This window comes from Cucumis melo, chromosome 6 (assembly GCF_025177605.1).
Source record: "Cucumis melo cultivar AY chromosome 6, USDA_Cmelo_AY_1.0, whole genome shotgun sequence".
In the NCBI taxonomy this organism is placed as follows: Eukaryota; Viridiplantae; Streptophyta; class Magnoliopsida; order Cucurbitales; family Cucurbitaceae; genus Cucumis; species Cucumis melo.
The window spans coordinates 35,766,981-35,793,772 of record NC_066862.1 but is presented as its reverse complement, the minus strand read 5'-3'; the positions used below and the strand labels follow the sequence as shown (position 1 = coordinate 35,793,772).

The following is a 26,792-nucleotide window of genomic DNA, read 5'->3' as shown; positions in this document are numbered from 1 at the left end:
ACTATATTTGAAACTACTTACATTAATAAACTCATATTTTAACCATATTAATGTATAGATAAAAAGATAATCAAAGTAAACTTAATTCAATAATAATTGACATGATCTTCTATCCTCGAACTAGAAGGTTCGATTCCTATTCCAATAATTGTTATATGAAAAAAAAGAAGACAACATGAAAAATATAATTGTTTTTATTAATTTATTGTCATTGAAAAGTTCATGATAATTTTATTGTTGAAACATTTGTAGTTGATATAATAAAGGTAAAAATAATAAACTTAATTTAATCTAATTAGCATTTAAATGTTAAAAGCTCAATTATTCATCCCTATAATTATACTTATTCATCCCTATAATTATAATTCTAAAATTAATAATTATAATAGTAAGGATAATTTACATAAATATAACAAAATCAAAAAATATTTACGGTCCATGTGACAAACAATAAAAGTCAATGTGACAAACAATAAAAGTCCATGATTATATTTTCATAAATTTCAGATTTTCTCTTTAACATTGCGGGATGGTTTATCCCTTCTTTTTCTTCTTCTTCTTTACAATTTTTTCATCTTCTCTACTAGATTTTCTTTGTTCTCTTTTGAACGATTTATTCTTTTGTTTAAATCTCCTATTTCAATATTCATCATTTTCGGCAAAATGTTTTAAAGCTATTTCACGATTGTTTCAAATATTCTTCTTCATCTTCCTCATATTCTAGAATATCAAGATCGTTTAAATATTGTTTTAAATTATGAACACGATCATTTTCATGGTTAACATGATCGTCAGATTTGAAGTTTTTCACGATCATTTATGACTACGTGATCACTTACCATAACCAACTTGATCACTTACTATAACTAACAGAATCACTTACCATGGTCGATACGATCGTTTAACATGGTCAACACGATCGTTTAAAATATATTTTTCACTGCACGATCATTTATCCTTGTAATATATCTTAAACAATCATGTAGAAGGTAAAAGATCGTGTATATGGATCCAATGATCGTCTAGATTATATTATACGATTGTTTAACAATATTAAAACGATCTTGGATAAGATTGTATACCAAGATCGTCTAGATGTTGGATAAGATTGTATACCAAGATCGTCTAGATGTTGAATGACCATGTACCAAGCTTTTCACACGCATGTATAGTCGATTAATCTTAGGATATTTTTGTTATTTCACATTGTGGGCTTCTAAACTTTTTTCATTTTCAAAATTTGTTTTATATGGTATAAATATTTTCGCGTTTTGTTCTACTTTTGAAATAACCTCTAGTTCTTATTTTTGAAACAACCTCTGGTTCTTATTTCCTCAAATATTAAAAAAGGGTTAACAAGAAACCACAGTTAGGTACTCTTTTTATCTCCCAATTTCATTCCCTCACTTTTTACCTCTAACTTCTTGATCATTCCCCTCCCTTCAATCATCCACCCTCTCTAATTAAAAAGTTTTGGCCTACTTGATTTTTAATTTTTAACAATTACGCCTACAAACACTATTTTCGTCCATTAATTTTATCTTTTCTCATCCTACCAATTAAGAGTGTTTTTAAAAAAACTCAAAACCAAAATAGAAAAAACTAAAACAAATAGTTTTTAAAAAGTGGTATTTTAAAAAATATAACAAAGCGCAAAATATTTATACTATATAAAACAATTCTAAAAACGAAAAAGCCCACAGACCTACAATGGAAAATACCAAAAATGTTCTGTCAACCATACCGTCAACAACACACGTAATATATTTGATACACAATCGTTTAGATTTTGCTATTGTTTGATACACAATCGTTTAGATTTGGACGATTTATTTTTCAATTCTATTGTTTAATTTGGTTAATGATTGTTTAATTTAGTTAAACGATTGTTTAGATTTGGTTACGCGATCGCTTATATTTGGTCATTTAGATTTGGTTACACAAACGTTTAGATTTGTTGACGGCATTTTTCAATATTATTTAGATTTGGCTACTTCAATCTAAACGATTTTTTTTCAAGATTCTTTATACACGATCTTTTAGATTTTGTTACCATAATCTAAACAACGTAAAAAAAAGGAGGAAAAGAAGAAAGACAATGGAAAAAAAAAAGACGATGGAAAAAATCGCAGTGAAAAAAAAAAGAAAAAGAAGAAAGACGATAGAAGAAATCAGAATTGGTTACTTAAATATAAATGACGTAAAAAAGAAAGAAAAAAGGCAAAAAAAATGGAAAAAATCGTATTAGAAAAAAAAAGGAGGAAATGAAGAAAGACGATAAAAAAATCGTAGCGAAGAGGAGAAGAAAGACGGAAAGACAAACATGAAATATTTAAAAAATAACTAACTTTATTAGCTTGTTATACGGACCATTAAATATTTAAATATTTTAGTAGTTTGTTATATTTATAAAAATTTTCAATTAGCTAAAAAGTTACAAGTTTATAATGAAAATTTAAAATTCTATAAGTGAAAAATTATGAGAAAATAAAATAATTTTGAAAACTAAATATTAAACTTCAATTCTTTAAGTATTTGTGCGGTAATTATTTCCTTTTTTGTGTATTTTGATAAAACAAAGCTCGTTTTTTCTGATTCTCAATTAATGTATTGCATTTTTCTCGACCTACAATGAATAGTTTGTTTGTTAGTTAATCTTTTTTTAGGTTAATTTTCATAAATATAACAAATCGGTAAAATATTTACGGTCCGTGTAACAAAATGAAAAATCCTGTGAAACGGATATTTTTTTTTAATATTCTAGATTTGTCCTTTCTTTTTATCGTCTTTCTTCTATTCCTCTCTGCGATTTTTTTTCTTTCCATCATCCTTTTCTCTTCTTCTGCCATTTTTCTTTTATTTTTTTCAAATTGTTATTTAGTTCAAGATCATATACCAAATATAAAAGATCTTTTTTTTATTATTTTTTTTCTAACTGTTATTTGGTTGTTTAAGATCATGTATCAAATATAAAAGATTATGAAAAAAAATATATCATTGGGATATTGGATAGCCAAATCTAAACAATGTACCAAAAATAGCTAAACCTAAACGATCGTGTACCAAAGAATCTTAAAAAAAAAAAACCGTTTAGATTTGAGTAGCCAAATTTAAATGATCATCATGCACCAAATATAAACGATCGTGTATTAAATCTAAACGATCGTGTATAAAAAATCTTAAAAAAAATCGTTGAGATTTGGCTACCCAAATTTAAACGATCGAATCTAAACGATCGTGTACCAAAAGATTTTTAAAAAAATCGTTTAGATTTGGCTACCCAAATTTAAACGATTAAATATAAACGATCGTGTACCGAAGAATAACCAAATCTAAACGATCATGTATCAAAGAATCTTGTAAAAAATAAAAAAAAATTTGTAAAAAAATCGTTTAAATTTGGGTAGCCAAATCTAAACGATCAAAGAATCTTGTAATTCCAAGCACCTCCTTGCTTTGTCCGAGATGTGGCATGAAGTCAACCGACATTAGTTCTCCTACAATACGAATCCCTTTTAGAATGCAAAGAAAACTTGGTTAAATTAAAACTTACATAGCGGAATAAGACGATAAACTTATATTAACAAACTTTATTACACGGCTCAAAAGAAGTCAAGGCTAGATGTCATTTATTACAGACTTTTCTTTTAGACCAAATAGAAACTTAAACAACTAAAACTAACCCTAATTATGTACAACACCAAGGGAAACCTAAGTACTAACCAATAGCAGCAAAAATATCTACAACTTTGCACGACATACTTGGAGACAACTGTCAGGCTCTCGGATCACGATCTATGCCAGGAAAGTGAGAAAAACATTTGGAAAAGTGAGCTAAATTGCCCAATGAGTGACGATTTTGTAAAACATATTTTGACATAAATAACTAAACTTTATCTTTGCATAAATACATTATGAAACATAACATAACATAAAACCTTTAAAACTTCCTTTCAATTACTATACAACATGAATCACAAGAATGGAACAGTAAACACTTTGGTGGGTTCTCATCCTGTGATATGATATTTACGAGATAGAACCTAGGCATCAATAGTGCCTCGCTCGTTATAGCTAGAATGAGATGGAGACTAAACGTATGTACAAACCCTCATCTTTGAAGATGGAACTAACCATTTGTAGAACCCTCATCTCATTAATCTGTCCCAATGATAGGATACGAGCTATCTACTGAATACCATTGCCAAAGGAACCTTTGTGCACAGGCAATATCCCCGAAGGGTAGCTATATATATTGAGTCTAAAACATTCTAAAATCATTCTTTAGCTTAAATATTTATCATAAACATACTTGCTTTGCAAATCTCATAAGTAAATTCATGCTTTGGAAATATCTCATAAGAAATACATGCTTGTCAAATATTTCTAAACTCATGCTTTGGAAATACTCTATAACTTAGTATACTCAAATATTCATACATCAAAATATTATTAAAATATTAGATAATAAATCGTATTTAGAAATCAACTTTAAACTCATTTTGTCACTCACTGATGGTAGTTCAAACCCTCTGCCTGTAAACTTTTTCGATCTCTTCTTAACCTAAAATAATGAAAAAAAATACCATTTAATATCGAAACTTTGCATAAAATTTTCCAAAATACCAAAAACAACTTGAAAAGACCCATTTAACATAGCTGGTGTGCATGGGATAGGCGGCAAGGCTGGCACACACGCCCACAACCTTGGCAGGCCAGCCGCATGCTAACCTTGCAAGGGGGCATGCCGAGCGCGCCTTGCATCTCTCGTGGCCCTTCTCGCTTGCATAGGCTTGTCCATGCGTTTGCTTAGCCGCATTCAGTCTTGCACGCTGACTGTGCATCCAATTCAAGTCTAACGCACACGCTAACCTCTTTAGCCCCAAAATGCACACCCATCTTGCCTAGCGACCCCTCACACTCAACCAACCATCAACTTTTCCCAAAACACCATTTTTCGATCAGAACCTTAACTTCACTTTAGAGATTAATATCTTAAAATAAATAACTCAAATAGAAAGACTTCCTTCTATAATGTAGTTGGAAAATGTTTTAAATTTCTTAGCTCAAAGTTTCAGCCAAAAAATCTTTGTGATGAGTTCTGTAGCCTCCTTGAAGTGAAGACTGTTCAGATTTCTATCGAGAATGATCTTTCTCTCTTATTTCAACTCAAACTCAATCTTCCTTTTGTCAAAATAAACCAGATCCCCAGATTAGAAAATAGACTCAAATTTGAAACTTTTGAGACTAATTTCAGCTAAAATGCACGAATAGTTTGAGAGAAATGTCCATTTGAAGTGACCTATTTATACTGAACCTTGCATGTCAAGTTCTTGGCAGCTCCTACTTGCCGAAATTGAACCTAAGCATGCACATGACACATGTAAAGCACTTCACCGAATCCACCTCTTCATCATCTCTCCTAAATAAAATGCCAAAGTGCTAAACATCAAGCAAAATACCTTGCTAACCTCAATAGACATGCCCGCTAACCTCATCTCGCATAGTCGTGCCTAACAAACCTCTAAAGAAGCCTTCTCGCCAAGCCAAAACACCCTAAATAACCTCTAATGACCTTCTTCTTGCCTAATCCACAACCAAAACGCCAAGCACACTTTTGAGTTATTTTAGCCTTCTCTGTCACACACCACAACACCAACTTGTACCAAGCCTATGTCCAAAATACCAAGATAATCTCTTTAGAGGTTATTTCCTCCTTTTTGGCTTCCCACCAAGCCCAAAATATCTACAGTACCATTGTCTTAGCCAAATTTTTCTTTTTTGTTCAACGTAACTCCCTTTTAACCTTAAAACCAATTCTTCTTAATTCTCCTTCTTTCTACTTACCATGTCACACTTTCAATGGCACTTCTCAAGCCTACTTTCTCATCTTTACTTCATTAAAATCATCCTTTCAAATTTTTTGAAAAATCCAAGTCCTTTAGGGTTTTGGGTTTACATATCTTGTAGTAAAGAATAACCAAATCTGAACAATAGATTACCAAATTTATTACGCACGTTGGGTGCCAACTAATCTTGGGGCATTTTTAGTATTTCCCATTGTGGACTTGTGGGCTTTTTCCGTTGTTGAAATTATTCTGTAGAGTGTATATATTTTATCGCTTTGTTATATTTTTTAAAAACAAATTTTAAAAACAAAACTATTTTTGAATAACTATTTTTCTTTAGTATTTTACATTTGACTTCATTTTTAAAACTTTGGTAGAAAGTAGATAACAATCGAGAATTTTATAGGTAAACTGAGTGTTTATAGTCTTAAATTTTAAAAATAAAAGATTAAGACCCTATTTAGCAACCATTTAGTTTTTGTTTTGGTTTTTAAAAATTAACTCTATTTCCTTTCCATGTCTTAGAATGATTAGCATATTTCTCGTATACAATGGTTGAAATATTAACTAAATTCAACAAATAAAAACAACTTTTTAAAAGCTACAAAGCTTTTTGCACGTTTTGCATAACAAGTTTAAGAAATTAGATTCATATATAGCACAAGGCTATTTACTTTGCAAAAATGGCAAAAATAAGTCCAACCCACACAATACACCTATTATACCTGAAATTGATAACATTGAAAATGCGCTATCATATCTTACTTAACTCATCATGGTTATTGTACTTTATGTGTCTATTCCTTGATTTTGTAGACATTGAGCCTTAATCAAGTCATAGAAGTCATAATATTTTATTTTGGTACAAAATGAACTCACTTGGAGTTTTAGATTGTTAACGAAGCGTGGAAACTCAAAGTTGACACATAGAAGGCACATGTTGTATGCATGCTATAAGGAAAAATTATGGTTATTCGTGCAAAGTGCATGGTGCTACGACGCTACAAAGTTATAGAAGCGGGGCATTACGCGAAATTGCATGGTGCCCCGACATATACTTAAATTTTACCTATAAGTCCCTAACATTTACTTAGAGACGTTTTTCACATATTTTTAGACATTCTTCTCCAAAACTCTTTGCACTCTCTTTAACAATTTGATAGAAGACTTTCATTCATTTCTGTGCACGCTTTTGAGGGTGTATTGTAGCTTAGACATTCTTATTTAGTTCGGGATTCTAGATTCACCTCTTGATTTGCTCACTTATAAGAATATTTTAAATATTTATGTCTTTTGAACCTTATGATCAATTGAATTCTTTCCTTGCACTTTTTTTTTACTGAATGTGTTTGAGTTTATTGGCAATTAGCCTATTATGTTTAATCTATTGATCTAATTCTAATATGTAATTGTTAGGTATATATCATGAGATAAGGGAAGCTAAGTTAGAATTGTTCATTAATTTGAAAATTCCAATCTAACGACATTTTTATAACTACTTAGGATTGAACTTTCTTCGAACATTCAATTAGAAAATTCCAAATTGTTTGATGGACTTAGCTTTCACCCCAAATCTTAATGCCAAATGATTAGCATGTTTAAGATGCTTTTCATCTAAACATGAGGATTAATTTGATTTATAGGATGTCACTCTTAGCTTCTCTGGACGTGGTTAGCTAAGAATTTGTTCATAGATTGCTAGAGATATAATATCCATGATGAATCATTGATTGAGTTGTGAATCAAAAGTAAACTAAACAAGTCTCTTACCAGGTATATGTCTCATTGATAAGTTTTTAATCAACAATATTTCAATTTGTGTTTTCTTGCCATTATTTTAATTCATTTAAGTGAAATCGAAACTAATTCAACAAACCGCCATTGGTTACTTTACAACAAGTTGATTTCAAGGAAAGATCGATTGGTTCTCTATGGATTGATGATAACTTGTAGAAATACAAGTTATTTTAGCCTTTTAAGTAGAATAATGGAGCAAAATTGTGATATAATAAGGAATAATGCATAAAAAAAGTAGATTGAAATAAGATCAATGTGATCTACGAGCCACAAAAGATAAAACGCTTGTTAATCACAATTTTTATTGTCTTAACATAAGTTTTTAGTAAAATGAAGTGAAAAGCGAAGTAAAGGAATCATCTTAGGCATGCATTGCTAGCATCAACCAATAAGAAGATACCAAGCAATACGGTGAGATTGCTAAAAAGACAAGAAGAGTTGGTGAGATTGTCAACAAAAAGAATGAAATGACATCTTCTGTGCTGCATGGTAGTGCTCAAAAGTCAAGGAATTAATGGTGCATCAGACCATGTGTGCAATCTCATCACAAAAACACCTATAAATACGAGAGCATCTTCTTTATTTAGGAAGTGTGTGAACTTCGGTGAAAAATTCAACTTTATCCCTAACCTTTCTTCTCTGTACTTTAGAAGAGAGCTTAGGGTGAGAGTTCTAAAGAATCCATATACCCCATTTTGTCCCAGGTTTGTATTAGGTATAAAATGGAGAGCAAGAACACAAGAGATTGTGGTTTGCGACTTGATTGACTCATTTCTTTTCCTTTACATTTGTAATTTGTATTCCAGTTGTATTTATATTTTAGACTCCATGGTCGAGAGGCTTAAAGCTTTTCTTATGAATGCAATGATATTTTACTTTCATTCTTCATTCTCTTTGCTTATCACATGTTTAAATTTTGTATAACTGAATGACACAAAAAAGTAGCGGTTCTAAAAGAACCTTGACGTTCTCATTGCTTGTCTTGTTTAATTAGAGCTTTATTCAATGCCTAATTCTGTTCAAAAGAAGGAACTAAATGTTGAGAGTTTACTACTTAATGGAGTAAGTAACTAAGATCTAACTAAACATGCGATGAAAGAATTGTAGCAATACAATCACTTCACTGGATCCCTTCTTAACACACATATCGAAAATGTGATGTGTAACAATAAGGCGCTCGAAGGCTACTTGCCTTAATATATGATGGACAATAACTAATGCAACCAAACAAGTTAGATATGAATTGCGCAACAATTTTTGTATTTGCATCTTGAAAGGCGGGTAAATATAACAAAAACTTCGAGAGAATCCTCGCCTTAAATTGGAATTAGTTAGGAAATTTACATCACTCCAAGGGACTACTTATTGTCCTTGTATCACGTTATAACATATATAATTTTACTTCTTTATTCTTGCTCATACAAACTGAGGTCAATTTCACACATATTAACCATGTCCGTCCTCCCTTTCATGGCACACATTTAGTGTAAATAGTAATATAATTAGTTGAACAATACCATGAATATAATTTTACTGTACAATACCGCATAAGACTTTCATAAGCGTTATAATCCAAGATTACCCAAAATTCTCTATGTTCGACAATGACTTACCCAAGAAGCCTCTCTTTTCGCTTACACTTGGATAAGAGAGAGGAAAACTTGTACGCAATAGATATATCAGTTGAGTTAAGCAACATCATAGGATTAAGTTTGTCTCTTTTATTGCATGATCTTAACTTTGTCGTCTAGCTTAGTTGCACACTTAAAACCTCATTGCTATATTCACAGTAGAACTAAAAGGAAAACACATTTATAATAACAAGCAATCAACCGTTGCTACTTTAATACTACAAAATTAGAGTGGAAAACGAAACAATTATTTGGTTTGATCGAAACGCTCGACAACTTTCTATCGATCAAATAGATCTGATAAATATTTGATACATCACTAATACATACTTGATACACTCGCTACAGTACTAATATACACTTGATATATAACTCTATTGATATCCACTTTGATACACCTAAAATATACATTTGATATACATTTGATACGCGTGATGTGCACTTGATACACATTTATTATACATTTGATATACAAAATATTTAGATTTATGATAAAAGATTTTGAGTTGGGAAAACAAATATAAATAAATAAATATATATATATATATATATATATATATATATATATATATATATATTTGTTGTAAAAATATAAACCACAAACATATACCATAAAACTCAAACTAAAATAATCTATGTCTTAAACACAAACTATTATAATCAAATTATAATAACATAGAATTATAGGAATTTACTTCTTGCCTTAAATGTTTCCTTAAAATGTGTTTCATGTTTTTTAACCCTAAAGTTAATAAAAATTAACTTATTTACTGAATTGTTATCAATTAAAAAGTTTTTAATATTTTGTCATTTTCAATATTTATGTATATGTGTATCAAGTATATACCATGAATATCACTTAGGTCGAACTTATTTTATGTAATGGTTACAAAATGGAAAAGTGCGTGATAAAGGTTGCAAATCCTTAAATTCAACTACAATTTTTATTTTAACAAGTAGCTTTATAAGCTTAATTTTCACATAAAAAGAAAAAGACAAATAAGTATCTAACCTTTCCTAAATAATTATATATATAAAAAGGAGACTTTAGAAATTTGAAATAGTGTAGTTAAAAAAATTTTGGGGACTTTTACTAGAGGAGGTGATTTATCAATTTGGCGCAATTTCTACTTTTTAAGAGGATAACAAGATATCATGTCACACTTATTTGATTTGATGTTTTTTTAAGAAGATAACAAAATCACTTTTAGGCCACGAAATAGGCATTCCAATATACCTTTTTCTATTAAATAAACAAAAATTGTCTCATTGGTAGACCATGCCATGCCATGCCCTTTGGAAGTGGGTGCCAGCTCCCTATATTTGAAAGGAAAATGTACAGTTTAAGGATTTATTATATCTCTCATCCCCCACTATATGCACTATACATTCACATTTCCATTATTTACTTTTTCTCATAAAAAAAATGAATAAAAACCTATGTCATATTTCTTTTGTAAAATGAGGTATCATTTGTTTTTTTTACTTATGTTTTCTATTTGATTTTGTTTTAAAATTTTTAGGTTAGATTAAGTGTGTTTGTAGGTTAAATTAGATTGGTTGAAGGACTTTTTATGTCAATTCAATGGTTAAAAACCAAATAATTTTTACCGAAAAGAAAAAGTATACTCTTAAGGCTATTATAAAAGCACACTACAAATGTTTGTTAAGTTTTCAAAATATATATTTTTAGTCCTCACAATTTGTTTATAGTAGGTTTATTTGATTCTTAAAAGCTTGTTTGATAATATTCTCATTTTCTGTTTTTGTTTCTCATTTTTTCAAGAAACAAACTTGTGTGTGTTTGGTCCCTATTTATCGTATTGTTTAGGGATGAACATCTACGAGATATATGATTCCTGTTCTCATCTACATTTAAGTGAATGAGGAGAAAATTTTTCCAACTCTCTTCTTAGTTCCTTGTTCAATTAAGGATTCTATACCCTGTCTAGGACGAGTCCCATGTGGGGGCTAAATAAACATTTCTAATCCTATGTAACTCATAATTGAGTTAGATGTGAGTTGAATCATTTGAAACAATGACTCGAGTGTGAGATTACATTATCAATCAAATCCAAAAACTTACAAAGTATCAATACAACTCTATTCTAGTATTTAGTTGTGTAAGACTTGTAGTGCATGATAAAAGTTTTTAATATATATAAAAGACTAAGAAACAAAAAATAATTATCAAGCAAGTTTTTTTCATATATTTTTCTCCAAGAAATAAGAAACAACATCAGTTATCAAACAAATTTTGTCTCTACTTCTTAGAAAACGGACAACAAAAAACAAAAAACATAGAACTTGAACGTTATCAAACAAATCTTAAAATTTTCTAAATATACCTTTCTAGGTATTGAGCTTTTAAAAATATGTCTCAAAGTTTGTGTAGTAATTTTTTATTTATTTTAAATCGTAAAAAGTGTCATTTTTGAAAAATTATCTCTGTCTCTCTATAATTATTTTTTGAACATGCTTCACTAGTTTAATATTTCAAAAAATTATATAAAAGGAAAAAGAATAGTCTATTGACTTTTAAATCTAATCTTAAAAATTTATGGACAAAAATTGCATTTTAAGAAACTCATTAACAACATGCTCATATTTAAAAAAAATTTAAGAACTAAACACATTTGTCCTAAAATGGTTGTTTGCCCTACCTTAGCCATTTTAAAAAAAATTAACTTCCAAAAAAGCTATCTTTTCAATAGCTTTTCTTTCAAAATGTCCATCCCACCAAATTTCCATGGTAACTTTCTATTTAACAATAGAAAGTTTTTTAAATATTAAAAAATAAGTCAAATTATTTATAAGTTATAGCAACAATTTTTAAATACTCCTTATAATCTGGATAGAGGTTGATAGAAATCGATCAACGTCTATTCAATAATAGAAATCGATATAAGTCTATCACTTCTTATAATCATTGATAGAGGTTGATAGGAGTCTATCAGTGCCAATTAATGTTTTTGTTTTTGTTTTTGTTTTTGTTTTACTATTTCTTTAAATAGCTTGACATTTTTATATATAAGTAAAAAGACTCCTGAGAATTTATCAATGTAAAACTTCCATGTTTATATAAGGAAAATTATTATAAATGACAAAACAATGAAAACATTTACAAAATATAGTAAAATTTTAGATTCTATCAATGATAGACACAAATAGACTTCTATGAGTGTTAAGTGCATTGATAGACTTCTATTGCTCTCTTTTGGTTCATTTTGCTATTTTTTGAAATGTCGTTCATTGGTTCTAAATTGTATTTTGATTCATTATATCATCGTATTTTGGTTCAAGATTTATTAGTATATACTCTATAGAGTCTAAAATTTTATTATATTTTATAAATATTTATTTTATTTTACTATATTTAAAAAAATGGCTTTATATAATGTAATTTGGTTCTCTATTTCTAGAACTTGCATATCCATGGTCCATATCACTTTCTTAACTATTTCTTCTAATAAAAATTTCAATTTTTCTCTAAGAAATTAGCGTTTTCCTATTTTTTTTTCAAATTTAAATATGCAGAATATAATATGTGGTATAGTAAAATAATATTAGGAGAATTATTCCTAGTCTCCAAGTTTGGAATAACGTTTTTGTTTGGTTCTTAAATTTTAAAAATGTACTTTTTCAGTTTCAAGTTTTACAAGAAATAGGAATAATAGACTCATTTGGTCCACAAATTTTAGAATATAAATTTTTAGTTCATAATGATTTAAAAAATCCCTCGAATAACTTTGTATTTTATTTAAAATAATTATATGACATCTTAAATTAGAAGAATAATTTTTAGAAATTGCATCTTTTTTAATACTATTTTTTAAAAATTTTTAAATATCATATAATTATTTTAAAAAATCAAACAAAATATATTTTTAAAACCTTTTAAACTTGTTTCAAAAATCTCTGAGACTATAAGGTAGATTATATTCTTATAAATAGGAAGACTAAAAGAATACACTATCTCAACTTAGGGATCAACACACATTATATTCATCAAATCTTTAATACTAAAAGGTAAATTTTTCCATTTTTTTTAAAAGAAATGATATCGTATGAGTATGGATACTCAAGTTATAATTTAATTGGTACCTATTATTAATCTTTGGTCTCTAAATATATAACCAACACATTATTTTGAATAATTGTTAAAATTGATATTCAATTTCAAATTATAAGAGCGGAGGTTTGCCCTATACAAAATCTAAAGTTTACATGTGGATCCAAACTCTAGGAAAATTAGGGGTGGATGAGAAAACAAAGGAAAAAAAAAACAATATGCAAATTTCCTAACGAATTATTTCGAAATTGGTCAACTGTATTTACTAATTTAATAACATTGACACAGAAAAAATAATATGCAATAAGAGGGGATCGACACTTTCATAATAAAAAATATGCAATAATAATTTATTTGGTATATGTAAGTGAATTTTAAAAACAGTTAATAAGTAAAAAAAAAAAAATTCATAACCCTACTTGCATAATTCTTCCTCTAAAGACATCTTATCAAAAAATCCCCATAAACCTACTAACATAACCCTTTTCCCAAACACCTCTTCCAAATGAGGGGTATGATAAAACTAGGTTTATGATAACATTAGTTTTATCATAACATTAATCCTTCCATAACCCAATCCTTCCTAAGAGTTTCAAAGTTTTACATCTTTGAGTCGACGATTATATACAAATTAGAAAATAACAAAGTCATATTTAATCTAGCACTCTGTCGTATCAAAATGCCCCAAACCACTCTAACATTGCTAAAGTTTCACATAACCACAAGTGTGACTCAAGTTTTATGTTGACTTGCTGAGTGCATGAATATATCAATTGAAAAGTAATTGAATTGCCTCTAGTCTAGTGTCCTATAGCCTCAAACTACTCTAACATCAAAGTTACATGTAATCGCAAGTAACTATTCAAGAAATTGAAAGGATATTATACATATAACCAAAAATAAGTAATCTTCAAAGAAAAGTCATAACCTTACTTTTGTGTAGGTGGAATTCGCACATTAACATGTGTATCCAACCAACTATTCCCTAATGAGAGGTCATGAGATTTAAGTTTTACGTAGTTTAATTAGATTTCATTGTCATAAACTAGATATTCAATTTAATCCATTAGTCAATATACAATTAACAACGATCTTTTACTTCTTAAATTTCACCCCTGACAAATCTTTCTGGACAAAATTCTAACCTAAAATCCTAAAAAAAAATCTAAAAATTCAAAAACTAGATTAAAAGTAATGAATGGACATCAAAACCTCACTTCCTAACTTGAAGAGAAAAAAAAAAAAAAAAAACAAAAAATTCAAAATCAGATGAACAAAAGCAATGAAAGGCCATGAAAACCTCCCTCTCTAATTGTCCCATTTGGGGATCCTTCTCTGCCTTTTCCTCAGTAAACATTTATTAGTTTCACTATTCAAGGTTTTTTTTATTTTTTTATTTTTTTGCTGTCATTTTTCCCTTTCCTTTTCTTTCCAATCTCTTTCTCTGTATATATATACACAAATATTAATTTTATTCCCCTCTGTTTTTTCTCTTTTAGCTCATAGTTTTGAATTTCTCCAATCTCCTCCCAAAATCTCTATGAAGAATCAAACCCCCTCTTCTTCTTGCTTTGTAGCTCAACATAAAACTCATCTTTAAAGAGATGGGGTCTCGTAATCTTTGAAGATAATCTTCAAAAAGGGCAAAGGTTCAAAAATATGCCAACAGTTTGGCTGTCCTTGAAGAAATCTTTGCACTGTAAATCAGAGCCATCAGAAGTTCATGACCCAAAAAGCAAAAAGAATTTGGGAGCAATTTTGACAAGAAAAACTGGGGGAGGAGGAAGATCAGGTTGCTCAAGGTCTATAGCAAATCTCAAAGATGTCATCAATGGCGGCAGCAGAAGACATTTGGATAAACCCCCAAGTTGCAGTCCAAGATCCATTGGTAGCAGTGAGTTTCTCAACCCAATAACCCACGAAGTTATTCTCAGCAACTCAAAATGCGAGCTCAAAATCACCGGTTTTCATGGTGGTTTCCCCCAAGATCTTCCTCCAGCCGATACTCACGGCGGCGCTTCCACTTTCGTCGGTACTCTGACACCCGGCACCCCCGGCCCCGGTGGCCACCCGTCAATGCATTACTTCAATCCTTCCTTGAGGTCTTCTTCGAAAAAATTCACTTTTAGAGAGGGTTTTGGTAGCTCTAATAAATCTGGCGGCGGCGCTGGCGGAGGAGCCCGCGGCAGTGGAGTTCATTTGAGTAATAGAATCTCTTTGGAAACAGAGAATAGTAGGAATGGATGTTCTTCTGCGGTTACTTGCCATAAATGTGGAGAGCAATTCAACAAATGGGATGCTGCTGAAGCTCACCATCTTTCTAAACATGCTGGTATAAATCAAAATTTTCTTTACTCAACTTCTCTTTTTCTGGTTATTGTTCATTTTCCTGGAAAATTCCTGTTTGGCAAGTGGGAAAATCTGTTCATTTTCTAGCTAGATTCAGCTCTTGTCCTAACCTAGTTGACTCTGTTTGCTTTGGATTTCAAGAGATTAAGCCATTCTTCCCTTGTAGCTTTTAAATTTGTGATGCAAACTTGAGTAATTTTAGCATTTTGATCCTTGATATTCCCATCATTTTGGTATGTGATTTTATCACCTGAAACTGATTAGCTTATTGAACGAACTATTTGTTTGATCAAATCTTGACGATGATCGATATTTTATACTTAAGATTCTTTTATTTTTTCAGTGACTGAGCTTGTGGAAGGAGATTCTTCAAGAAAAATTGTGGAGATCATATGCAGAACAAGCTGGTTAAAGTCCGAGAATCAAAGTGGAAGAATAGAAAGAGTCTTGAAAGTTCACAATATGCAACGGACCCTAGCTCGTTTCGAAGAGTATCGCGAGACAGTTAAGATCAAAGCCAGCAAGCTCCCAAAGAAGCACCCTCGGTGCCTTGCCGATGGGAACGAGCTCCTACGATTCTACGGCACGACAGTTGCGTGCTTGCTTGGTCTTAATGGCTCATCCAGCCTATGCATATCGGAGAAATGCTGCGTTTGTAGGATCATACGTAACGGGTTCTCGGCAAAGACAGAGATGGAAGAAGGGATAGGGGTGTTCACAACTTCAACGAGCGCAAGAGCATTCAGCTCGATCAAGGGATCGGGAGGGGACGAGGGGATGACGAGGAAGGCGATGATAGTTTGCAGGGTGATTGCAGGGAGGGTTCATAGGCCATTGGAGAACATACAAGAAATGGCTGGGCAAACAGGGTTTGATTCATTGGCAGGGAAAGTCGGGTTGCATTCAAATATAGAAGAACTTTATTTGTTGAATCCTAGAGCTTTGCTTCCATGTTTTGTGGTAATTTGCAAACCATGAAGGAAAATTATTATTGTGGTAAATTTGTAATTTTTTGTTCACACGATATATTTTTTTCTTTCATGTTTTGGAAGATTTGATTCTTCTTTTTCCAAGAGAGTAATGAAAAGATTGGAAGCTTTTTGGTGTGAGAGATGGGGTCCTTGTAGTTTGAATGTGATTTATGTTTTATGTAAAAGTAAGTGTAAAAAGTTTGAAATTCAAAATGGTTAAGTTGAGAAAGGGGGTTTGAGAATTATTTATTGCATCATATGGAAAGACAAGACCAAAACCTGAATTTTCTGTACTAAAATCAGAGACAGAAAAAATCCATGTTCAAAAGTGTATATATATATACATACATTTTATCTTCCAAGTATATAAATCATTTTGAAGTTTTCACTTTGTTCTCTTCCCAGGTCTGGTTTCTATATTTTAAGTTTCAAAAAAATTATGCCTTTAATTTAGTCTTTTAGGCTTTTAGGTTTTAAAGGTCATACAATAACTTTAACTATTTAATATTTGAGTTAGGTTTCATTTTGATCTTCAAAATTATAAGATTTACATTCTTAGTCTTAATTTTTCATTGGAGGCTCATTGTCATTTATTAATATTGTCATTAATGTCAATTAGTTAATTTAAAATTATTAAAAAGTGGAATTTTAAATTTAATTTTAATTGTGATGAAAATAGTGAAGCTTAAAAGTAAAAGGACTAAAACAAATACTTTGATAGCACAAAACTTAAAGTAACAAAATTTGAAAACAAAGAGTAAAAGTACAAGAAACAAAATAAACAATTTAGAAGTAAAAGGATCAAAATAATATATAAACTTTAGAAAACATGTGTTAAAGAGTGATTTTCAAAATGGATAGACTAAAATAGTTTAAAGATTCTAAAATTGCAAGAGAAAGTACCCAATATTTAGAGATGAGAAAGATTAAAATATTGGGTAAAAATCAACCAATACTTCCCAGCTGAAATGGCTGTTTCTTGAAAGAAGTGAAGTAAAAAGCTGATTTGAGGGAGAAGACCAAGCAGTTAATAAAGAAAGGGGTGCAGGAGGGCAGGTGGTCCTTAATTTGGAGGGATATGGCCCAAACAACAAAGGTGAATTCAAATTATAGGACAAATTTTAGAGCAGCCTATGACCTGTATGTGTCAAATTCTTGGTGGCAAAGCATATTTCACATTGTCTTTCTTGCATGTCCCTTTCCACAACACCCTAAAGTTTTGATCCAAAAGTGGCTATGTGCCCTAAAAGTTTCAAGCTATTCTTCTTTCACTCTCTTTACAAAGGGTTCATCCTACCCTTGGCTGCCCTATTTTATGATAAGGCCAGGGCCCCATGTCCCTCTCTTTCTATTGAGAATAATGATAAGTTCAATTTATGGGGATAGGACATTAAAACCTTTAGTTAAGGATAGCTTTCCCAATTTTATCCGTCCACATCGTATACATGTTATCTATTTCGCTAATTAATGTGTAGGTGGAGGCTTTTGAGACTATAAGACAACATCACAATAATATGAAGTAAATTTTCTATATGATCCAAATCGTTGGACATTTGTCCTCGAACTAAATTTAGAAAATTTTGGTATAATCATAATGAGATTCTATCTTTAACTATCCAACTTTCGATATCTCTAACTAAGGTCGTTACTTTAAAATTATTAAAATTAAAAACTAAATATTTTGACTATTAAAATAGAAAATTTTATTTTAAAATAAGATTGATGACACAAAAGAAAACAATTTTAAAAAATTAATAAATATGTAAATAGAACTTTTGTTCGGAGTCCCTTAAAAAGTTATATATATATAAAGAATAACAATACTATAAAATAATCTTAATATCAATTATCCTATTAAATCATTTAAAATAATTTAAAAACAAATATAAGCAGAAGCGATCCTCTAATTACAAATGACAAAATCATGGATCCCACTCGATACTCTTGCCTTGCCTGAAAAATATGAAATAAGAAGGATGAGTTTAAAAATACTCAGTAAGTAATCCCCTACCGAGTCCTTTTGGGTGAAATGCTAACTTGCTCCAACATATAATGTACAAATAAAATGGTGTAGGTAGTGAACTTGAGTGAACACAAATCATAGCATAAGTAGTGGTCCTGAAGGAACATATAACAAGATATAGATAAGCATGTCAGGACTTAACAGTCCAGGAGTTAACAATCATTGCTAATCATAGCGTGCATTTAACAATCGATAGGCTTTAGCATAATGTCATAGTCCAAAGTTTATCAATGTATATTGTCCTTAACATAACACGTAAATTATTCAATCATACAATAGCATGCTTATATGGTACCATAAGATAATTATTTACTTTTAAGTGTCCAACTCAAGGATATCTAGTAGAAGAATCACTTATCTTAAGTTTTTAGAGTTTAACCCTTGTTGCAAAGTAATTCCAAAATTCAACCTAGACCTTGTTGGATATTCGCAAGTCCGACCTTATCCCAAACTATCCAATTTTCCATAAATTAAATTTCAAATTTCCAAATCTCCATGAACTTGAATTAATTCTAAAATTTAAATCCTCAGCATTTGCTTTAAGTTGAATTATCTTAATCCAAATAATTCAACATAATCTGTAAAAAAATCTAAAATATAACCCAAATAATTTAAGATGATTAAACAACAGTTACTTGAAAATTTGGGATGTTCCAATATCAATAGACCAATCGTAATGGGTCACAATCACAAATGTAGTTGATTTTTTTTTTAATCACATTTACTTAGAATCATAAATCTGTCCTATATTTATGGTTACCGTTACTATTTGACTCTAAAAGTAATAAGAATGCTAACTTTAATAATAAATGTGATAAATTCATAATTCTTATAAGTAACAATAACACTACAGATCAAATGGTAACAATATCAGTTATTCGGTCCTACACAATCTTTAAACACAATTGGATAGATTGCCCTCCGCTCGTCAAATCAATCTGTATGTTTCTTTTATTATAGATATGAGAGTGGGTCCCAAATGTTAGTATGAGTATGAAACACATGTAAATAACAACAAACGTAATAAAATGAGATCCACTTTTGAAATTACTATAGATTAATTACCCTTATTCCAGCTCAATAGAGATAAAAGGTGTAGCCTCTACAAACAGGCTGACGACCCTATTTAATTAATAAAAAGAAGATAAAAGAGGAGAAGGAAAAATATAAAAAGAAAAAGGAGAAGAAGGGAGACATTTCATAAATGTGAGAGATTCACCGTTGATATAAAATGTTGATTAGTGTTTTTGTGGAAATACCAAGAGAATTGGAAAATAATGACAATTTGGACAAAGATGTCATCATCAAAGTTAAGAGTTTTGGGCAAAGATGTCATCATCAAAGTTAAGAATTTTAAATGTTCCTTCAATTTTAAGTTTTTAAATGTATACTATATTAAATATGTTGATATTAGCATTAAATTAACATTCTCCATTGTTAAAACAGAAGAGAGAATATCTCAACCAAATTATAATTAAATTGGTTGAGATATAGTTCTATACAAAAATTTTCGATCCACATCTCACTTGTTATTCAACTTAAAAAGGGAAGAGAAGTAACACAAATAAAAACAATGTTAGTTTTTTTTGGATATATTAGAATAATTACAAGTTAGAATGAATGTCCCTTATCATTTAAAAAGTTATCATAAAAAAGATTAAAAAAAGAAAAGGGAAAAGGATATATTAGAATAATTACAACTTAGTTTTATGTGTAGTTAAAAATATCAGATGCAACATTGCAAAGTATGAATATATTTAACACTTGGAAGGCAAATAATATCACTCTTTTGTTTATTATTATTGATAATGGGCCTTTATATAGGCATGAAATACAAGAGAGAATTATCAGAGGTTAAATATAAAAAATGGGTAATGAGGGAGTTGTTTGGTTATTTATTCTGTTACTCCCCCTCAAAGTGGAAGACAAATATTAGAAATTTCTATCTTGGATTGTAAGGTTTGAAAGATAGAGATAGGCAGAGGTTTCAATCTATGAGTTTTGTTCTTTCACGGAACATTGGATTGGATGTAATGTGTATTGCTGCATCATTGTCACAATACAGAGTGGACGGGGAGGTAGTGGTTATGTGAAGCTCTTTCAACAGTTGAATGATCCACAAGTGCTCACTGGTAGTGGTTGCTAGAGCACGATATTTTGCTTCTGCCGATGATTATGATACAGTAGTTTGCTTTTTAGTCTTCCAGCTTACTAAAGAATGCTCGAGGAATATGCATAAGCTTGCTGTCGATTTCTTGTATCTAGGCATGATCCTCAATCGACATTAGAGAAGGCACAAAGGTTGAATTGCGGGGTGGTTTTTAACAGAATGCCTTGTCTTGGGGAGGTCTTTAAGTACCATAATAGAGTCAAGCACGCATCATAATGAGGTTGCCTAGGATTAACAACAAACTGAGTTAGCCTGTGTACAACATATGTGATGTCTAGCCTTGATATGATCAAATCTAGGAATCTGCTGATGAGTCTTTTGTAAGATGTTGGATTTGTCATTAACTTGCCAACATCAGATTGGAGTTTTAGATGGGGCGGGTTTACGGGTAGTAAGGCTGGTTTGCAAGCAAGTAGTCCATAGTCTTCAAGTAGTTGAAGTGTATAGTGTCTTTGGGGGAGGTAGATGCCAATAGATGATCTTGTAAGTTCAAGGTGATAATTTGTAGAAATACAAGTTATTGTGGCCTTTTAGGTAAAACAATAGAGTCAAAATGCGAGATAAAGGACTAAAACGTAGCTTTTACTACAAATTTATAATATTAAGAGAATGCACCTTACATAGTTCATCAAGCCTGATTAACTATACTTTTAATTGTTTTTCCATGCAGGATGACAAAAAGAAGAAATAGAGCGAATCAAAGGAAGAGAGCGTGAAAGAACTTAGTGAGAAGCTATTGCCTGGCTATTTACATCGTGAGACGAGATGCCAACACATCACGTAAGATGATTCGCTCAAAGATAAGAGTAGTAGTTGGAGTTGATGTGACAAGAAATGACCACTTTCTGCGTTGACATTTATAGGCAAGGACGAATGTGCAACAAAGGAAGGTTGGATGTGCAGCAAAGGAATGATGGATGTGCAACATAACATATTTAATTTTTCGCCTAAGTATGGCTATAAGTACCTACAACTCCACCATAAACGAGAATCGGAGGAGGCCTCCCTTAAGGAGGCCAGAGGAAGGATGAGTTTTAGAGTCCTTCTTCGGTCAACATCTGAGTGAAAGCTTAGAGAGAGAAACTCACTAACCAGTCCTCTAATTTGTAAAAGAGCCAAGGAATGCATGACAATGCATTCTACTACTTGGTTCATCTCTTTACTTTCCATTCTTATACTTTGTAATATATTGTTTGACTATAATATTCTCATGGCTGAGAGGCCTACATTTATCAACACAATGCATGTTTATCCATTGTATTTCTCTCATATGTTTACCATTCATTTTGTTGAAGTATTTTAAGTAGTTGATGTGTGTTATGTGCTTGATAAGGGTTCTTTAGTTGTAAGACCCATCGTGTTTAGCCTGAGCTTAACTTATCGCCTGATCAACACTCATCCCCAATTGCTCAAGAGAGTAAGTAGTAAAGGTCTCGTCAAACACGAACAGAAGGGACTTTGGAAACAAACTTTGTTATGACATTTTTTCTCCAAACATTTATATAACGAAAGAAGAACAAGTGTAGTGTTTAGGCATCGAGAGGTTGCTCGCCTTAAATAGAGAGGAAAATGTGAAGCTTACAAATAAGGAAGCATATATATATATATATATATATATATATATATTGCTTGATTTATATTTATCATTTGTGTCCCAAAGGAGAATAAGTATAGTGTTTAGGCATCGAGATGTTGCTCGCCTTAAATATAAGATGTTAAACGATCTATATCGCATCAAGCTGCATCTTGCATGGAGTGGAGACTTTCCTTCATCTTTCTTAATGCAAGTTAGTCCACGATCCAAAATCATCCCATTCCATTTTCCCTCTACAGAATCCTCACTGTAAATATTTAAATTAGTATAGTTTTACTTTTATACTGTATAGAATTTATATTGCCTGGAATTAAAAGTAGGCTTTATAACTAAGTTAGATATAAATTCCTTGCATTTGATCTTGGCTTATCTAGGAAACCTCTTTCTCTGCTTGCACTTGGGCAAGAAAGAGGAAATGTTTATCATTATGCATTTAGCAATGCATAGGTAGGACATGTACCTTTTATCGTATAACCCTAACCTAGATGCCATCTGCTGGGAAAAACAACAAAGAGCATGCAACAGCGGAAGAAAAGATCGTGCTTTACTCTATATGCATCTAAACGATTTAGAAATTAACATGCAACTACTATACAATAGACCTAAACAAAGAGTATAAAAGGTAAACGATGAGCTTACCTTTGTAGTTCACAACTTCTTCTTCGTTCCAAAAAAAATTCTCTGCCTGAAGATCACGAGCAACGGACAACTATTAAGTTTACCTACTAAGCAGGACTAAGAACCGAGTTGTGGGACTTGTTTTTGTGAAGGAAATCGTTTAGAGAGAAGAGAGGAGGTAGGTGAATCGTTTAGAGTTGTTTTTATATGAGAATCATCATCCCTTCTCATTCTGAGATGAGACGTTTAAATAGAAAAATTACATGCAATTAGCATGTAATTTATTTCATACAAACTCAACATCTAATTGATCCATTAACTATTTAATGGAATTATGTGACTTCTAATTCATAATAATCTGCCACATTTCCCACTAACATTTAGTTAAAGAAATTAGTCAAAGGGAAATTTGATCATTTAACCAATTTAAGTCAAAGTCAAACTTTGACTTTGACTTTCTTAGTCAAAGTCAACTTTTTGACTTTTTGCTATTTTACCCGTCTTGACTAATTCTAACCTCCCGAGTATGAATCCGCATTCATTTTTCTAAAATTCAAATCATATTTGAATATAAATTCGGTCAAATTTTTGTTTTTCAAAGTCAAAAGTCAACTTTTACCGTTCCAAAACTTTCCAAGCTTTTAAATATTAATCTACATTCATATTTATTTATTTAAATCATATTTAAACACAAAGCTTAAAGTTTATATCTACCGACTTATATCTTATATACTTGTCGATTTCTCTCTCTTCTCCTAATTCGAACAATTCGAATTATTCCAACATACTGTTCTTAGTTGAATCCATATGAGCTAGTAGGGGAACCTAATAGATCTATAGATCATGAGCTCCAACGATTCGAGATTAACTGGCTAAACTCTTTTAGACCAAGCTTAATCAATATTTGTTAACTAATGAGTCATTCCACTAAAAACTCATAGTTGCACTCCCCTCACTATAGATATATTTCTGTTCACCTGATATAACCATAATGAATAAGTCGATCATTCACAGGTTGTTCGTAATCTTGGTTGGGTTAAAATACCGTTTTACCTCCGAGATTACATCTTCGCTTTAAGACCGACTGATCCACTATTGAACAATTGGTTCAAGGTCCAACCTATAAACCTGAATCCTTCTCGGGCCAATGAGAAGGTGGGGCCCCTTGTTCAAGACTTGGATTCAGTCCTTAAGGGAACAACCTATCTACTATCCCAAAAGTGGGTAGGAGTGAATTCCATCTTGCACTCTATGTCCCTAGCTATCCACCCAGTCTTATTCTTGAAATGTGATGCTTATTGGGCCAGCGACAATGAGCTACCCTCACCTATGCAGATCTAAGAATACTACCGAATGAACAGAAGTTCATAGTTAGCTCAGGATTAAGATCAAGTTACCTAGGTCATCATAATTGAAATAGTCAGTTTATAGTTTACGGTGTTATAACTAAAAGTGACTATTTCGTGATTTCAGTCTTATGCAAACCATTTACATAGGATGCCCCCACTCCCATGTCTCTACATGAACGATTCAGGATTATATCGTTAGTACTAACTATAGAGCGGGCCGCATCCATAGTGTTTTTTCAGAATAAGGCGCCCAACCTTATTCATACACTATAGACTATTTGGGCTATTAAATCGAACTTAATCCATGTTTATGTCTCTACATAAAGTTCAAGTATATTAACAAACTTAGTAAAATAGCCTGGGGACCTTAATATTTATTGGTTTTAAGATTATAGCATTCAATAATAAACTTTTTTGAATCAAATAACAAAGTACAAGTTTTAGGACATAAATTTCAACACCATCTTCATCGCATTATTAGAACCTCGCATATTATCTCTACGACTGAATTTTGCTCATATCGCATAATGAAAAAAATAAACTAGTCGTAACGTCAAGGAAGTATCGAAGGGCACCGAGAGCTTTTAGGTGAAAGATTGCATTGAAATGGCTTTTTAACTTGTCTATGTCAGTGGAGGAAGCACCTATGATGATTATATCATCAACATAGACTAGTAGAGCTACGAAGGTGGGACCAGAGCCTCGGATAAAGAGTGAATAGTTTGACTTGGATTGGTGAAAACCTATTGATACTAGGGCTTGAGAGAACTTATCGAACCATTACTGATAAGCTTGTTTAAATCTATAGATAGACTTTTGAAGCTTACAAACTAGACGCTCCCCCTGTTTTCCAGTTATGTTGTGTTTATATCCCAATGGCAAGTCCATATATACTTCTTCAACAAAGTCTCCATGTAGAAAGGCATTGTTCACATCTCGTTGAACAAGGGGCGAATTCATGCTAGTGGCTAATGTGATCCAAGCCTTTTTGTTGAGTGTATCCCTTTGCTACTAAACATGCTTTATAACGTTCAACAGTATCTTCAACTTTATATTTTACTTTGTATACCCATTTATAGCCAATGGTATGATGTTCCTTGGGTAGTGGGATAATAACCATGTTTTGTTTTCCTTCACAACATTCAACTCAGTTTTCATAGCATCTCTCCAACATTCAATGGGGGAAACTTCATGGTAGAAGGTTTAAAGGTAGAGGATAATATTAAGACAACTCAGTCTGTGGCTTGTTGTAAGAGATCATAGCCTTCAAGAGGAATTTTGAAGTCATCGGTGGAATGGGAATGTTGTGTAAAAGGTTACAATGATATTCTCTGAGGTAGGAGGGTGGTTTTGTAATTTTGGTTCTTCGTGGGGCTAGGACTATCTCTGTAGGGGTGTTGTTTAGGTTTGAGTATAATGTTTGAAAGTTCATGGTGTATATATTGTCAAGGGAGGTAGGTGGGCTTTCAGTAGAAGTGTTTGGCATTACTTCAAGAGAAGAGGAGATGTTTGTGGCTGAATTATTGCTAAGAGGGAAATCATAGGAGGGTATTTCATCTGGTTTATTTGAAAGCTTTGGTAGGACTAGGTCAGGGAATGGGTTTTTAATTTCAGAGGCACTACTAATGTGATGGAAGAGGAATAGGTCTTCATGGTAAACAACATCCCTTGATATGATGAGTCTGGTGTTGAATGTCATATAGTTTATTAGCCTTTAATTCCTGAAGGATAGCCTATGAATACATATGTAATGACACGAGGATATAGTTTTTTTTCGAGAGGATTGTAATATGGATGTAAAACAAAGGCAACCAAAGGTTCTCAGTGTACTGTGGTATGCATTGGTGCCATTGAGTCTGTAATAAGAGGTCTGCCATGAGAGGAACAAAGATGAGGTTCGATTTATAAAGTAGATAGCAGTTAGTACACACTCTCCCCAAAATGTCATAGGCATTCGAGATTGAAAGATTAAGTTTCGAGCTACAATGAGGAGATGCTGATGCTTTCTTTCTACAACTGCATTCTATTGTGGTCTTTCAATACAAGAGAACTGATGAACTACTCCTTAGGAAAGAAAGAAGTCTTTGAAGGAAAGTTCAAGGCCACTGTCAGACCTGGAGGTTTTAATGGTTGTTTTATATACTTCATTTGTACATATAAGAAAAAGTAAAGGACCATCTTTAGAGCTTCATATTTCTTTTTCATTAAAAAAACCCAAGTGTAACATGAGTGATCATCAACAATAGTTAGAAAGTATCTGCAGCAACCATGAGATGTAATATCATAAGGCCCCTAAGTATCACAGTAAATCAAATCAAACATTTTTTAGGTAAATAGTTATTACAAGTAAAAGATAAGCGTCTTTGCTT

General features: G+C 31.5%; 2 protein-coding genes across 2 annotated transcripts in view; both read left to right on the top strand.

Annotated features, from left to right (window-relative positions):
* Positions 1-26,792, top strand: part of LOC103493379 (G-type lectin S-receptor-like serine/threonine-protein kinase At4g27290) — an 89,616-nt gene that overhangs the window by 22,079 nt on the left and 40,745 nt on the right. The window lies entirely within an intron of this gene.
* LOC103493380 (uncharacterized) lies at positions 14,808-16,807 on the top strand. Its single transcript, XM_008454094.3, has 2 exons — positions 14,808-15,681; positions 16,042-16,807. Exons 1-2 carry the CDS (start codon positions 15,009-15,011, stop codon positions 16,674-16,676), a joined length of 1,308 nt encoding a protein of 435 aa, XP_008452316.1. The 5' UTR covers positions 14,808-15,008; the 3' UTR covers positions 16,677-16,807.